This window comes from Ranitomeya variabilis, chromosome 5 (genome assembly GCF_051348905.1).
Source record: "Ranitomeya variabilis isolate aRanVar5 chromosome 5, aRanVar5.hap1, whole genome shotgun sequence".
NCBI classification, from domain to species: Eukaryota; Metazoa; Chordata; class Amphibia; order Anura; family Dendrobatidae; genus Ranitomeya; species Ranitomeya variabilis.
Genome location: NC_135236.1, coordinates 394,727,283 through 394,743,933, shown reverse-complemented (window position 1 = coordinate 394,743,933; position 16,651 = coordinate 394,727,283). Strand labels below are relative to the sequence as shown.

Genomic DNA, 16,651 nt, shown 5'->3' with positions numbered 1-16,651 from the left:
CAAAAGGCATCACCAAGTACTCAAAATGGCCTTCGGGCGTATTAAATGCAGTTTTCCATTCATCACCCTGCTTAATACGCACAAGGTTATACGCACCACGAAGATCTATTTTGGTGAACCAACTAGACCCCTTAATGCGAGCAAACAGATCAGATAACAATGGCAAAGGATACTGAAATTTGACCGTGATTTTGTTTAGAAGGCGATAATCAATACAAGGTCTCAAGGAACCATCCTTCTTAGCCACAAAAAAGAACCCCGCACCAAGAGGGGAGGAGGAGGGGCGAATAAGTCCTTTCTCCAAAGACTCCTTTATATAACTCCGCATAGCAGCATGCTCCGGCACTGACAAATTGAAAAGTCGTCCCTTAGGAAACTTACTACCAGGAATCAAATTTATAGAACAATCACAATCCCTATGAGGAGGTAGAGAACTGAGTTTGGGCTCATCAAATACATCCTGGTAATCTGACAAAAACGCAGGGACCTCAGAAGGAGTGGATGAAGCAATTGACACCACAGGAGCGTCGCCATGAATTCCCTGACAACCCCAACTTGACACAGACATTGCTTTCCAATCCAGGACTGGATTATGAGTCTGCAACCATGGCAGGCCCAACACGACAACATCATGCAAATTATGCAATACAAGAAAGCGAATCACCTCCTGATGAACAGGAGTCATGCACATGGTCACTTGTGTCCAGTACTGAGGTTTATTCGTAGCCAATGGTGTAGCATCAATTCCCCTTAGTGGAATAGGGAATTTTAAAGGCTCCAAAACAAAACCACAGCGCCTGGCAAATGACAAATCCATCAGACTCAGGGCAGCACCTGAATCCACAAAAGCCATAACCGGGTAAGATGACAGGGAACAAATCAGGGTAACAGACAAAATAACCTTAGGCTGTAAAGTACCGATGGTGACAGATTTATCAATCTTTTTTGTGCGCTTAGAGCATGCTGAGATAACATGAGCTGAGTCACCACAGTAAAAGCACAACCCATTTTGCCGTCTATAATTTTGCCGTTCACTTCTGGTCAGAATTCTATCACATTGTATAGACTCAGGTGTCTGTTCAGAAGACACCGCCAAATGGTGCGCAGGTTTGCGCTCCCGCAAACGCCGATCAATCTGAATGGCTAGAGTCATTGACTCATTCAGACCTGCAGGCGTAGGGAACCCCACCATGACATTCTTAATGGCTTCAGAAAGACCTTTTCTGAAATTTGCAGCCAGGGCACACTCATTCCATTGAGTAATCACCGACCATTTCCGAAATTTCTGGCAGTACACCTCTGCATCATCTTGCCCCTGAGAGAGGGCCAACAACGCTTTTTCAGCCTGGTTCTCAAGATTAGGTTCCTCATAGAGCAATCCAAGGGCCAGAAAAAACGCATCCACACTGAGCAACGCAGGATCCCCTGGAGCCAATGCGAAAGCCCAATCTTGAGGATCGCCACGCAAGAAAGAAATAATAATCTTAACTTGCTGAACAGAATCCCCAGAGGAATGAGGTTTCAAAGAAAGAAACAACTTGCAATTATTCTTAAAATTCAGGAACCTAGATCTATCTCCAGAAAACAACTCCGGAATAGGTATTCTAGGCTCTGACATAGGACTGTGCACAACAAAATCCTGAATACTTTGTACCCTTGCAGCAAGATGATCTACACTGGAGGCTAAACTCTGGATATCCATATCAGCAGCTGAACTCAGAGCCACACCAAGATTAAGAGGAGGAGAGAAGCCAGACACACAGCAGCTAGACACACGGCAGCAAAAAAAAAAAAAAAATATCTCCAAGCTTCTTTTCTCCTGCTTCTGCCATGCAATTAACACTTTATAGGCCGGCTGTACTGTTATGATCCTAGTGGCAAGGATCGCAGGTCGGACTAGCTAAGTAACTGAACAGACTACTAGCTCTGGGGAAGTGGTAACTAGATTGACCGCAACCTGATCCTATCCGCAAACAACTATAGGCAGCCGTGAAACGTTACCTAAAAAATCCTAGACGTCTCGTCACGGCCTGAGAAACTGACTATTCCTGGAGGGAAAGTAAGTCCTCACTTGCCTCAGTGGAAGACCCCAAAGATATAGAATAGCCCCCCACAAATATTAACGGTGAGTTAAGGGGAAAGCACAAACGCAGAGATGAAATCAGATTTAGCAAATGAGGCCCGCTAATACTAGATAGCAGAAAATAGGAAGGAAACTGTGCGGTCAATAAAAAACCCTATTCAAAATATCCACGCAGAGATTGCTTGAGCCCCCGCACCAACTAACGGTGCGGGGGAAGCAACTCCGTACCCCAGAGCTTACCAGCAAAAAGAAATCACATGTTAGCAAGCTGGACTAGACTCATCATACACAGAAATCATATTGCAGGCAGATGAGCAAAAAATATTCAAACAGAACTTAGCTTATCCTGAAGAGGCAGAAAACAAGATAATCAGGAGTAATCAGAATAGCACTGAATACATTGACAGCCGGCAACAAGTGGAAGTGACGCAGAGCTAAATAGGAGCCTCCCTGGTGAATAACGAGGCAGCTGATCCAGCAGACCCGCAGGAAATAAACCAAACCACCAGGGGGAGCCAAAAAACCAAAGTCACACAATACCATCTGTGACCACAAGAGGGAGCTTGAAAACGGAGTTCACAACAGGCGTCTCTAGGGTCCCTATACAATAACTCCAGGCCTACCCCGTCATATGGGTGCGTCCTATCCAAACCATCTGGGAGACGGAGAGAGAGAGAACAGAAACATACACGACAGTTGTGAGGACTATCCCGTGGTGCTCAGCAGGGAGGTACTACAACACACAGGCGCTAGTAGGAAGACTACCGATTTCCACCTGCAAAGGGAACTCTGGATGTGCCTTCGGACCGGCCGGTCTCAGCCAGCCCTGTTAGCAGTGCTCTGGATTGCGGATGCCGAAGCCTTCAGTAAAAAGGTAAAGAGACTGCAACCCTGTGTCCTCCTCATTTACTGCGACCTACACCATTACCATCTACTCATCAAGGGAATCCCTGGGGACATACTTCACCTGTGGGAAGTTACACCATCTAGCTGCCATTCCATCACCCCAGCGGACCCCTAGCAGCGTCGGTCACCCTGACCGAACACCACAGGTGGTGTCACGAACACTTGACAAACTCTCACCTACACCTTTAATTGGGCGCCCCTTAGCAGGGCCACGGACCGGGTCGGGCCACCGTGACATCCCCATAACCGAGACAGAAGGACCCGGTGCCGAGTACCCCACTGCCCTGCATTTGGGGGCCGCTCCAAACGACAATACAGATGAAAATCGTTATTTCCGGTTGAAAATTGAGTGATTTTTCACATGCTTGTCTGAACCCAGCCTTATTGTCATTCTTACCAAGTCATTCTGCTTACAAGGAGATCTGTTTATTAGCAATGAATGTGTCCACAACCACAATATGCAGGTTTTCAATATCTAACACAAGACAGATGTAGATACTTGTCTATAAATACACTTACCGTTGTAGAGCCATTGGTTCTAAATTTTGCTGCCCATTTATATTACTTTGAAGGTTGTCCCCAAACATGGCAAAGAACATTGAAATGACTTCATCTGGGTCATAATTACATAGCCGAAGAGCGGCCAGGATTTCTTTGAAGTCGGTGATGGCAGGTAGAGCTTCCTGAAATAATAACATACTAGCAGCATAAACTATATTACTGGAGGCCTGTTCCATAAAATGTAATTGTGACTTACCTTTACTTGCTTCACACGATGAACGATAAAGTCCAGATTCATTTCCCAAAGCAATGGTAAAATAAGCCATGCATCAGCGTCATTGTCGTAATATTTGCAGACATTTATTCTTTCCTTGAGAAGGACAAAACAGTTCACAAGATGGATGTCAGCAATGAGGAGCTCAAAAGATTCACTACTTAGCTTTCGTGTTATAGGTTTCAATATTGGGGTAAAATGAGACTTTTCTGCTTATGAGGTTCGCTGGATAACTACTACTTAAATGCTGTTAATATAAGTATTCAGAAGTTTCCATACAGTTCTTTAGTTTATGTTTTAAAAATGAACATAAAAAAGGAAGATAACCGTAAGAGTTTCCTGATTACAGAGAATCTATTTGATTTATTTTACTCACTTATATAGTGCCATTAATTCCACAGACTTTACAGACATTAATCCCGTATACATACTGCTCTACAAGAGCTGCGTTCCCGCAAAGAGAAGTATATATACGGAGTCGGTGTTAAGATGGCTGCTGTATCCGACAGCAGGCCATCACTGCTCGTTGCCACGGAGGGCTGTACGACCCTCCTGTGTTGGCAATTCTTGTGATTGGCTGATCAATTCTGACCAGCCAATCACAGCGATATCACAATAAAATTAAAAAAAAGATTAAAAAATCCATGTGAAATGCTGTCATTGGTGCTGTCTGTCTGTCACAGTGGATTGGGTGATCGCCTTGTCAACTCTCCTGATTAACCCCTTTGGTGCTGATTGGTCAGTAACTATTGTTCAGCCAATCAGCGCCAAAGGGGTTAATCTAAAATAACTATCACTGCTCTGCATCTTTACCTCTGAGTTGGCATGCAAAGTGGTTGTATACTCCTCTGTGTACGTGAGAGAGAGAAAAATCATTGGTAGCCAGTGCGATCCTCCTGTGATCGGTCTACTTCTGGTTCTCCTGCAATCTGTGCTGTCTGTTGTATGACAGATCTGTGATCACAGCAGCGGCAGTTCCCCAATCCCTTTTCCAATTCTCCCCCATACCCTCCCCAATCCCCTCCCACTGCCAATTGTGTTCTTGGTGCATTTTTTTGCGTGGCGTTTTGCTGCTTCCCGTGGCAGCAGCACTCTGATCAGTATCAATGCTGATCAGAGTCTGCGCCAAGGGACTTCTTTTTTAGCTTGTTAGAGTAGCGGTTGTCATAGTATAAGTGACGTCCAATTTTTTTTCGAGATTTTTTTAGATTATTTTTTCGTAACATATTGTACTTCATGATAGTGGTAAAAAATTTTCTATATAACTCTCGTTTATTTGTGGAAAAAAAAGGAAATTTGCCCCAAAATTTTGAAAATTTCAAATTTTAAATTTTCATGCCCTTAAATCACAGAGATATGCCACACAAAGTAGTTAATACATAATATTTTCCACATGTCTACTTTGCATCAGCACAATTTTGGAACCAAATTTTTTTTTTGTTAGGAAGTTATAAGGGTTAAGAGTTGACCAGCAATTTTTTCATTTTCCAACAAAATTTCCAAAATCATTTTTTAGGACCACATCACATTTGAAGTCACTTTGAGGGGTTTATAAGACAGAAAATACCCAAACTTGACACCATTCTAAAAGATGCACCTTCAAGGTGCTCAAAACCACATTCAAGAAGTTTATTAACCCTTTATATTCTTCACAGGAATTTTTTGAATGTGTAAAAAAATTAATATTTAGCTTTTTCTTTAAAAAAAAATTACATCAGATCCAAAATTTTTTTATTTTGACAAGGCTAGGGCTATGTGCACACGTTGCCAATTTTGATGTGTTTCCACAGCATTTTTGGCGCTCCGAATTGCATCAAATCCGCAGTGTAGTGCACAAGCAGTGTTAGTCAATGGGAAATTGACAATTGGTGTGCGCATGCTGCAGAAAAAAACGCATGGATTTGCAGCGTTTTATTTTCTGCAGCATGTCAATTCATTTTGCATATCTGCAGCGTTTCTGCACCCATTGACTTCCATTGATTTAGTCAAATCCGCAGAATAACCGCAGGTTTAAAAAAATCTGCGGTCTTGCTGCGGAGTTGGGTGAGAGAAACTCTGCAGATCGGGAGGAGGAAGAGTGTATGGGTGATGTGTGGGCAGAGACTATATGTGTGGGCAGAGACTGTGTGTGTGCGGAGAAGATGTGCGTGTCTGTGTGCGAGTGTTTGTGTGTATCTGTGTATGTGTGCGGGGGTCTGCAGGTGTGTGCGGGGCTGTGTGTGTGCATGTGCTGGTCTATAGTAGGCCGACAGCGTCCGATGGGACTACTAGTCCCATCCGGCTATGCCTGCTACAGTGACAGCTAGCTGATGATGGGACAGTATAGTCCCATCATCCGGCTACTGTGTTCAAGTGTAAAAAAAAAAAAACAATACACACACACATATGCGGTACATAGATTTAGACATACAGTACATACTCACCATGCAGCTAATCCTCGACGCCCTTGATCACCTGTAAAAAAAATAAAATAATAAACCAACAGTATACTCCCTGTTCTGATGTAATCCATTTAATAAAGAGTGTCCCACGACGATCTCCCGTGTACAGCTGTCACATCGGCAGATGTGGTCGCTCTCCAGGGGCTCCGGTGATACAATGATGGCAGGTATCCTCCAGCACTGTATCACTTCGCCGTCAGAGGTCGCTGTCACTTGCTGCATCGCTGTGTGGGAAAATTCTCAAGCAGCATTGCCGTAAAGTGAGAGCCTGAACTCAGGTAACCTCTTCAGTGATGCACTGCAGGAGTCATTACCTCCTATCAGTGCATCACGGGAGGCCTATAGAGCAGTCACATCTCCTGATGTGACTGCTCCATAAGGGAGATCGTCGTGGGACACTCGTTATTAAATGGATTACATCGGAACAAGAATTATTTGTGTTAGTTTATTATTTTATTTTTTTGCAGGAGATCGAGGGCGTCGCATGGATTAGCAGTACAATAAGTATGGGAAACTGTGTTTAGTGTTTTGTCTTATTGACAACTCTCCATTACTAAGCCGGCTTGATGTCACCTTACAATTCAAAGGTGACATCAACCCCACAAATATTACCCCATATGCCACCACTACAGGGTAGTGGGAAGAGAGAGGCTAAGTGCTGGAATTGGCACATCTTAGAGATGTGCCATTTCTGGGGCAGCTGAGAGCTGGTGTTTGTAGCCAGGGGGGACAATATCCATGGCCCCTTCCTAGGCTATGAATATCAGCCTGCAGCTGTCTGCATATCCTTTTCTGACTATTAATTATAGGGGGACCCCACATTACTTTTTTTGGGGGGTCCCCCTATTTTAATAGCCAGTAAAGGCTAAATGTACAGCTGCGAGCTAATATTCATAGCCTGGGAAGATCCATGGGTATTAACACCTTCCTAGGCTATAAACATCGGCCCCCAATCACTGGCTTTCCCTCTCTGGTGCAGAAATTTGCACAGGAGCCCACACCATTTTTTTTTCAATTTTTTTTTAAATTAAACAGATACTGCGTTTAAAGCCGGGGTCGCACTTGTGAGAAACACGCACGAGTCTCGCACCTCAATACCCAGCACTGACGCTGGCACTCGGGATTGGAGTGTGCGGCTGCATGTATTTCTTTGCATCTGAACGCCACGGTCCCAAGTGCCAGCGGCAGTGCCGAGTATTGATGCGAGAGACTCGTGCCAGTTTCTCGCAAGTGTGACACCGGCCTAACGCAGATTTTGTGTGTCTTTAACTCTTTATGTACCATTTTATTATGTTTATTACCAAACATCGGGCTTGGTATTATATATCTACGGTATCTATCTATAGATTTAGCTATCCATCTATCTATAGATATATGTGTCTATCTATCTATAGATATAGCTATCCATCTCTCTATAGATCTATTGATCTATCTATAGATAGATCGATCTATCTATAGATATATCTATTTATCTACAGATATATCTATATATTTATCTATCTATAGATAGATACATCTATAGATCTATCTATAGGTCTATCTATCTATATGTCTATCTATCTATCTAGTGTGTTTAAACATTATTCTTCAATGGAGTATGTAAAAGAAGAGGTTGGACAAGGAAATTACATCACAATTCTTTTTTTATGTTAAATAATAGATTTTTATTTAGCCTACAAAAACTCATACAAATCCGCATGAAAATACTCATCAAAAACTCATCAAATCCGCACGGATTTTTACCTGCATTTTGTGCCAAGAGATGCAGAATCTGCGCAGAAAAATGCACAGGCAAATCAGCAACTTGTGCACATACCCTAGCAGGAAAAACTCCAAAATTTGTTGTGCAATTTCTCCATGCCGATACCCCATATGAGGGAGAAAACCACTGTTTTGGCGCACAGGAGAGCTGAGAAGGGAAGGAACCATTTGACTTTTTTAATGTAAAATTTGCTGGAACAATTGGCGGATGCCATGTCGCGTTTGGAGAGCCTCTGATGTGCCTAAACAATGAAAATCCACCACAAGTGATACCATTTTGGAAACTAGACCCCTCTGGAAACTGATCTAGATGTGTGATGAGCACATTGAACCCACAGGTGCTTCACAGAAGTTTATAACATTGAGCCGTGAAAATAAAAAAAATCATAATTTTCTCCACAAATATGTTTTATCCCCAAATGTTGCATTTTGATAAGGCTAAGGCTGCCGTCACACTATCAGTATTTGGTCAGTATTTCTCATCAGTATTTGTAAGCCAAAACCAGGAGTGGGTGATAAATCCAGAAGTGGTGCATATAAACATATATTATACTTTTCCTCTGATTGTTCCTCACCTGGTTTTGGCTTCCAAATACTGATGTAAAATACTGACCAAATACTGCTAGTGTGACTGCAGCCTAACAGGAGAAATTGCACCATGCAGTTAGTATGTGATACCCAATACAAGGGAGAAAGCTACTGTGTGGGCGCACGGCAGAGCTCGGAAGAGAAGGAGCGTCATTTGACTTTTTGAATATAAATGTCCTGGAATCAATAGCGGACGTTATGTCCCATTTGGAGAGCCCCTGAGGTTCTTAAACAGTGGAAAATCCCCACCAGTGACGCTATTTTGGAAACTAGACCCCACAAGGAATGTATTTAGATGTGGGGTGAGCACCTTGAACCTCCAGATGCTTCACAGATGTTTATAATGTTGAGCCATGAAAATAATAAAATCACATTTTCCACACAAAAATGTTATTTTAGCCCCAAATTTTGCATTTTATAAGGGGTAACAGGAGAAGTTGCACCATCGAATTTGTAGTGCAATTTTTCCTGAGTATGATACCCCATTTCAGAGGGAATACTACTTTTGAGGCACAGTGCAAAGCTCAGAAGGGAAGAGGCGCCATATTGAAGTTCGGATTTTGCTGGAATGGTTTGAGGGTGCCATGTCACATTGGCAGAGCTCCTGAAGAGCCAGAAAAACAGAAACCCCTATATGTGAACTCATGGTACAAACTACACTCCCGAATTAATTCATCTATGCTACAGTGATCATATTGACACCACATGTAACTCACAGAATTTTATACCATTGAGCGGTGAAGAAAGAATAAATTACATTTTCCAGCTAAAGTATTGTTTTAGCCCCAAGTTTTTAATTTTTCTAAGGGCCAATAGGATTTTTTTGAACAACAAACTGAGGTTCATTTTTTTCGGAGTGTGCCAATACCCAACATGTAATCGGGAAATATTTTTCAGGCACAGTGCAAAGCTCAGATGGCAAGGAGCTCCAGACTTTACTGTTAGGGTATGTGTCCACGGTCCGTAATCATGGCGCTTTGGACGGAGCGGAAAACCCACTCCGCCCAAAGCGCCGCCCCCTTCTGTACGCGCGGTGATTCTGGATGTGTTCACTGAACACATCCGGAATCACCGCACCCCATACATAGGGCCCTGTGATTTACCTGGCGGCGACAGAGCATCGCCGTAAGGTAAACAGACATGCTGCAGTCTAAAAAGATGTGCCGCAAGTCCGTTAACGCAGGGCCACCGGATGCGTGTTCGCACGCATAGTGGAGACGGGATTTCATAAAATCCCCTCCACTATGCTGTAACATCTGGACGCTGCGGGTTTAACGCTCTGGTTGTACACAGCATTCAATGCGCAGCTAATCCGGATGTAATCCTGAACGTGGACACGCACCGTTATGGTTTGCAGGTGACATGACCCACTGGTAGATTCCATGAGATGCCAGAACAGCAGAACCCCCCCATAAGTGACCATGTTTTACAAATTACACCTCTCAATAAATTAATCTACGGGTGTAGTCATCATATTGTGTCACAGAATTTTAATACCATTGGGCAGTGAATAAAGAATAATTACATTTTTACGACTAAAATGTTGTTGAGGTAAAATTTTAAATTTTTATAAAGCTAATAGGAAAAAATGGACCTCACAGTTTGTTGTGCAATTTCTCCAGAGTGCGCCAATGCCCTACATGTAATCGGGAACAACTTTTGAGGCATAGTGGAAAGTTCAGAAGAAAAGTAGCACCATATTTTAGTGCAGAATTTGCTGTTATGGTTTGCGGGTTCCATGACCACCCGGAAAAACCCCTGAGGTTACAGAACAGCAATACCAGATTTACTGTCAAGGAGTTACTGCGACAGAGCAGTGCCAGAAGACCGCAGCGTCTGATGGCTCCTGCTTCACCGCTGAGAAGAAGCACTTCTCCGGTGTATTAAATGTGTTTTGTTTTCTTTCAGCAGGACAGGGGTTAATCAGCCATGTGGAAATCCCTGCTTTCAGCTGTGCTCGGTTAGCCACTCCTCTCTCCTATAAAAGCTAGGCCTTCTTGTCTAAGTTAGCACTTGCTACATAGATCTGGAGAGTGAGGAGCAGGTGTTTGGAGAGCTGGAGGAGTTTATTGTGCGACTGTTACTTGGTTTGTACGCTTGGAAATTCCTCATCTTTACCTGCCTTATTTTCTTCCCCCGACTTTCACACCCTGGTGAATACCTCTGTTTTTTGAAAGAGTATTATTTGTGTGAGTGGATTTTTTTTTACCATTGTCTTTGTTTCCCTGTCTGTTGGGTTGATGTACAGCGGTACACGGTAGCGCCTCTCATCCCTGGGTGGGGGAGGGGGACAGATGCAGGGCTGCAGCTAGGAGACAGGGCAAGGGCGGAGGCTCCGGCATCCTCGCCATCTGAGGTATTCCAGGGAACAGGGTGAGCTAGGGCGCCCCCTAATGCTAGGGCCAGGAAAGGTGCCCCTGGTCCCAGTTTACTCGCCAGTTCTACTGTGACATTTACATTGTTTTTATGTTTGGCTACTATCACACACTAAAAGATTTTGTTTTTGCTGACTGAAGAGGCTATGGTGCCAGAGTGACTGAAATGTCTCCTTCCTTGTTACCCAGACACAGTACATCAGATTATGGCTATGAATTGTAGCTCACGGCAGCTCAGTTTAACTTAAAAGAAATCTGTAAGCAGGTTTTTGCTATGTAATCTTACAGCACCATGATGTAGGGAAAGAGACCCTGATTCCAGTGATCACTAAGTTTACTGGGTGCAGCAGTTATGATAGTCACAGCTTTCCCTGCTGCAGATCTAGGACATCAGATGTTGAACTGTGTATAACTCTGCCCACACCACAGCTTTTTGTATACATTGTATAGTCACAGAAAGCTGATAATCAGTTGTGGTTGGAGTAGGATGCATGAGGCCAGTTGTCCTGTAGTGATAATCTTCTTGTGATAAAACACTGATTGTAATGAAATAGCAAAACACAGCCTAGTGACACATCACTGTAATAAGGGACTCTAATTCTACATAATGGTGCTCTCAGAGTACATAGCAAAAATCTCATGACATATTCCCTTTTTCTGATGGAAGTGACCTTGCAGTACTAGGCATAGCCACAACAATGTATAGCACTGTCCCTTGGTAGTTAATGAAGGGTACATGACAGTCAATTGAGCACCGGAATACCATTGACTTAGTTAATCCAGGTGTCAGCCCACTACTATTCAGATATTGGTGGCCTTGCAATTTCCATATTTTTACCATAATTAGTTAAATATACTAATGGCAGCCCTTCCCTGAATTTAATGTAGGGGAGATCTCATGGGAACATAAACTCTGATTTTTTTTTTTCTAATTTTTCTGTCAGTTATTAATCGGTCATATGCAATTTAATGTAGCTTCCTGTTATGGCCTTGATGGTCATAGGTCTTCCTTGGTAAAGCTGTGGGGTCACGAGCTGGTTTATTCTATTTTTTTTCCATTTTTTATTGCACCTTTTTTAAATGATCTGTTCATAAAAGACCTGGAAAATGTTATAAATACCCCGCATTTCTCTAGTTTTCTCCTTTCACCTTCCTTTTCGCCCTCCCCCCCCCCCCCCCCCCTTAATTTTATTCTTTGTCGTGATGTTATATTCGAGGGAAAATTGCCCAGTTATCTGGGTGGATTGGTTTCGAATGGTTAATTTATTGGTAAATTGATATGAGTTTATTTAATTATTGCAAAGTCGTTTAGGGTTACCCTGAATAAAACACCACGGCCATTATTTATCCACAATTTGTGTCTGTTTTCATTTATTAAAATTATGGGTTTTGTGTTGCCATGACCTTTGACATATTACACAATAAGCACAAACGAGTCAAGCTCCCATGATATGCATTACCTCAAATATGTATGTCATGACCATTCCTTTTCCAGGTATGTCAATAGAATTTGTGCGATCATTTTCCAAGTAGCTTGGATTGCCATTACTATGTCTGCTGTCATCATGTTTTATTGGTGACTGGAAATGTACAGTAGGCGAGAAATAGAAGTTAATCACCAAGTTTAGCTCGTTCATAATCTTAGCAATCACAAAATAGATGTAAACCGTTTTATATGGCTTCTTGTGATGAGTCATTTAAATATTACATAACATAGCACATAATTGCTTGCCTTACACGAAAACTGCTTTCAAATAAATTGCACTGCATCCAAATTATCATGTTACCTTCAGATGGATTAAACCTAAATGTTGCTGGCAGATTTTAGAAGTTACCGTAATGAATTCCAAGACACAAACAAATATTGCATTTCATCGTTTGCTTATTTTTTTTTTTTTTATTGCAGGTTTTAGTTTTTTGTTCATTTTTTAGCTTTTTTTTTCGTCAAAAGCACAGCAGGCCAAGCTCTTTTCTTAAACTTCTCTTGGGAAAAAAAATGGCCAAAAAAGCATGTAAAAATTAGCAAACACGAAAAAGAAAATGCATGTAAAAATGCATAAAGTTCATGGCGAATTTTTAAATTAAAAACAAATAAACACTTAAGAAATATAAAGGATGTCTAATGGTATTTAATTATCACTGATGTACCGTGACCAAGAACAAATATACTAAAACATACGCTCCTCAATATTGAAATTGCAGCAATGTTTTAAAAACATCTCAATTTATTCAGTACCAGATACGAGTTCAAAGCCAGAAATACACACACCTATACCTATTGGCATGCTGTCAATGAGGTTATTAACTATTGTCTGAGGAATGTTCTGCCCCGCTGAATGCATTTGAGCATGCAAATCATCAAGATCCGCTGCTGGCAGCTCCCTTTGCAATACCCAACTAATGACATCCCAAATGAGGCTCTACTGGAGGCACAGTAGAGAGAGCAGCATGCATGGTCTCTTGCTTTCTAGAATGCAAACAAATTAGAAAATGGCTCTGCATGTCCATGATAGCTGGGAGAATTATAAGGGCTCGCTCACACTAGCGTGTACATTGGACGAGTGCAATCCGTTAAAAAAAAAATCAGACTGCACTCGGACAAATGTTATTCAATGAGGCAGTGCAGATCTGGGTATTTTTTCTTACCTGTATTACACATGTGAAAAAAATTGCAGCATGCGGTCATTTCACTCCGAAATCTGATAGGTATGAGAAAAAAAAATCAGATACCATATGGACCATCAGAACGGTATCCGATTGTTATGGATACATTACAGTTCTGTAAGATGGGAAACTGTAAATGGTCCTGTAAAAGATTAATAGCTGCTGAGTAAAAATGGATTGTATACAGACAGCATACAGATGACAAGTGAGAAAAAAAAGTCACACTTTTCTGAATGAGATTATGACTGATTTTTTATATGCTAGTGTGAGAGAACCCTAACCTACATGCACTATAGTTGACATATATGGCATTAAATTACAATTTTAAAAATGTCCCAGATCATGATACCGCTTTACATTTTATTGCAGATTCAATTTGTCAATGGCAATTTGCCCAGAAACAGGTTGACGTAGGAACTGTAAAGAAGTTAATCATTTAAAAGTATTAGTAAATGTGGCGTGATTAGTTTTATATTACTGTCCATACAGTAGGAAGTCATTGTCCTTCTCTTGGAGGCAGAGATGGACAAACCACTGGTGCAACCTGGGAAGCCTCATATATATAAATAAAGGGGCCACTTCCACCTCCAAAGCACCAAGCTTATGTCACAGACACATAAAGGGGTACATTGTGATAAGCTATTGAACTGCCCTGGGAGTCTCTTCTGTCTATGTCCGCCTCTGTTGGGAGGGATAATGTTCCTGAGGCCTCAGAAAGCTGCATAGCACTATACTGATGTGAAAAGTGGGACATGTTTTAATAACTTCTACTCAAACCCATTCATTCTACATAGCGGCTATCATTGTGTTGTAGACAGACTGTCTTTCAGTCCACATGTAATATGGTTTAATATCTGAATAATCAAGAATGTGGGCTACGTGACACAACATGACGAAAGCATACATCAAAAGAACTAGCTGCAGAATATGTAACTTATTGTACAAACAAATGCAAAGAAAAAAAAATTCCAGAGTGTTTCTTTAAAGCACCACTCCAGTGTTTTAGTGTTGTTGTTTTTTAATGTACTGCTGGAGTGGTGTCACTAATATAAGTTCCCTGTCCCTAGTCTTATAGTTACCAGCCACTGTCTTCATCTGTTATCGGTGTCGTCTTCTGCAGTTTGTGATCTGTCGGATCTCTCCAGTGTTTGCTAGGTGATCCAGAAGTCACTACTCAATGTAAATCTGAGAGCCAGAATGAGGCTTTCATAATACTCACATTGAGAGCTTGGGACTTATCTCAGACTTATGGTCAAAGTTGCAGTCCCGAGATGGCAGACCGGGACCAGGGCAGCTCAAAGAAGAGCAGAAGACGGCAGCTGGTGAATATAATACTAGTGGTGGGGAACGTACATTAGGGGAACCACTCTAGTGCTGAAATATAAAATAATGCTGGAGTAGTGCTTAAAGGACCTACTACACTATACCTGAGTGATCAGCAGATCACTAAAAATTGTAATACATAACCAGGGTCCTGTCGAAACTGACAGAATAGTGGGACGCTGTGTCCACATGTTACTTCTAGGAGGCCGTCCAGGCGTACTCTCCCACTAGATCTGACGTTGGGCGTGAAGAGAAGACACATCAATGCAATCAGTCAGTCTTGCTTACGGTTCCTATTATATAGCATTGAAAATTCACCCCAAATATGAACGTAATCATTTTTTATAAAACATTTGAAAACACAAAGAATTTTCACATTCGTTAAACATGAATGAAGAATGTGGGAATGTGGACTAATATATCCAAGCTTTCCTCATCCCAATTGATAATTACGTTATGTCTTTAAAGCAAATGCCTATTGCTGAACTCTGTGTACAGTTTTACAGAACTAAATGGGCATGCTGGAAGTCAAAATGCAAAGCATATAATGATATGTACTGTAGATGTCAGCTGTACAGTTTTACAGAACTAAATGGGCATGTTAGAAGTCAAAATGCAAAGCATATAATGATATGTAGATGTCAGCTGTCGCAGAATGTAAATATAGCGATATGGAAAGAATACCTTTTCAGAAGTATCAAGGAACTTTCCTTGGCTGTAAAGCTCTTGTGGGAATGGCACGCATCCCTGAATAAAATACAAATAATCATAAGCAGAGTACAAATTAGAAGGATCTGCTTGTCAGCATGTTGCTTGCTTACCTTTTCATCATCAAAATACATTCTGATACCATTCTGAGTGAAACATGTATATAGAGTCCCACTGTGGTGCTGGAAGCTTTCAAACGTCACTGATACATCTTCTGTTTCCAGAGCATTCTGCGTTCCAGCAGAGAGATTTGTCTGTTCAAGATAGTTGATATTTTTTCAACCCTTTCCAAATACAATGTAAAATTATAATAAATGATTTATACATTTTTATTTTAACAGTATATTAATTGCAAAATTCTATCTTCTAGCTAGAAATTGTTGCAGTACTATCTCTTTATTTGACAACTTTGTAATTTGCCCTGGAGGTAACTGTCATGATTCTACCTATTGTGTTTCTGGACGCAATGAGTGACAGCTCAGCCGTCCGATGTAGGGCAGGGCATGTTGAGCTGTCAGTATGGTGATGGACAGCTCAGCCTTCTAATCGGAGGTGGGTTGTGCTGAGCTGTTAGTGTATTGAGTGACAATTCAACCGTCCAAACAGGTCTGGGGTGTTGCTGGGCTTCTTCCATGTGTCTCTTCTGTTTAGAGTAATTACCTGGCTATTTAGCTGGCTCTTTGCCTCTAATTACTGCCAGTTGTAGCTCAGATCAAGTAGTGTTCATTTGGTCTGCACTGTTTGTTCCTGTATTTGATCTTTGGTGCCCAACCTTTGACCTTGCCTTTAAACATCCGTTTTCTTTGCCCCTTTGTCTTGATCTGCTACCTTCCTGGAATTCTGACCTCGGACTGTGACTTGACTACGTCTTTGCCTTACCCCTTTTTTTATTATGAGCCCTCTTGGTATCTGACACTGGACCTCTAGATTACCCTGCCTCACGGCTTGTCCGTGAATAGTGACTAACGTGTAATGGGCGTGGTGGTGGAACCACTGTGCCATGGTCAGAAGAGAGACTGGAGGGGTG

General features: G+C 41.8%; 1 protein-coding gene across 2 annotated transcripts in view; it reads right to left on the bottom strand.

Moving 5' to 3' along the window:
* The window catches only part of LOC143776088 (uncharacterized), a 156,071-nt gene that overhangs the window by 83,010 nt on the left and 56,410 nt on the right, over positions 1-16,651 (bottom strand). For both annotated transcript variants that reach the window (XM_077265066.1, XM_077265064.1), the window contains 5 exons: positions 15,738-15,878; positions 15,601-15,663; positions 12,390-12,509; positions 3,747-3,860; positions 3,509-3,672 (listed from right to left, as the gene is read on the bottom strand). In XM_077265066.1, the coding sequence (XP_077121181.1) occupies positions 3,509-3,672; positions 3,747-3,860; positions 12,390-12,509; positions 15,601-15,663; positions 15,738-15,878 (602 nt within the window). The remainder of the gene's footprint in view (positions 1-3,508; positions 3,673-3,746; positions 3,861-12,389; positions 12,510-15,600; positions 15,664-15,737; positions 15,879-16,651) is intronic.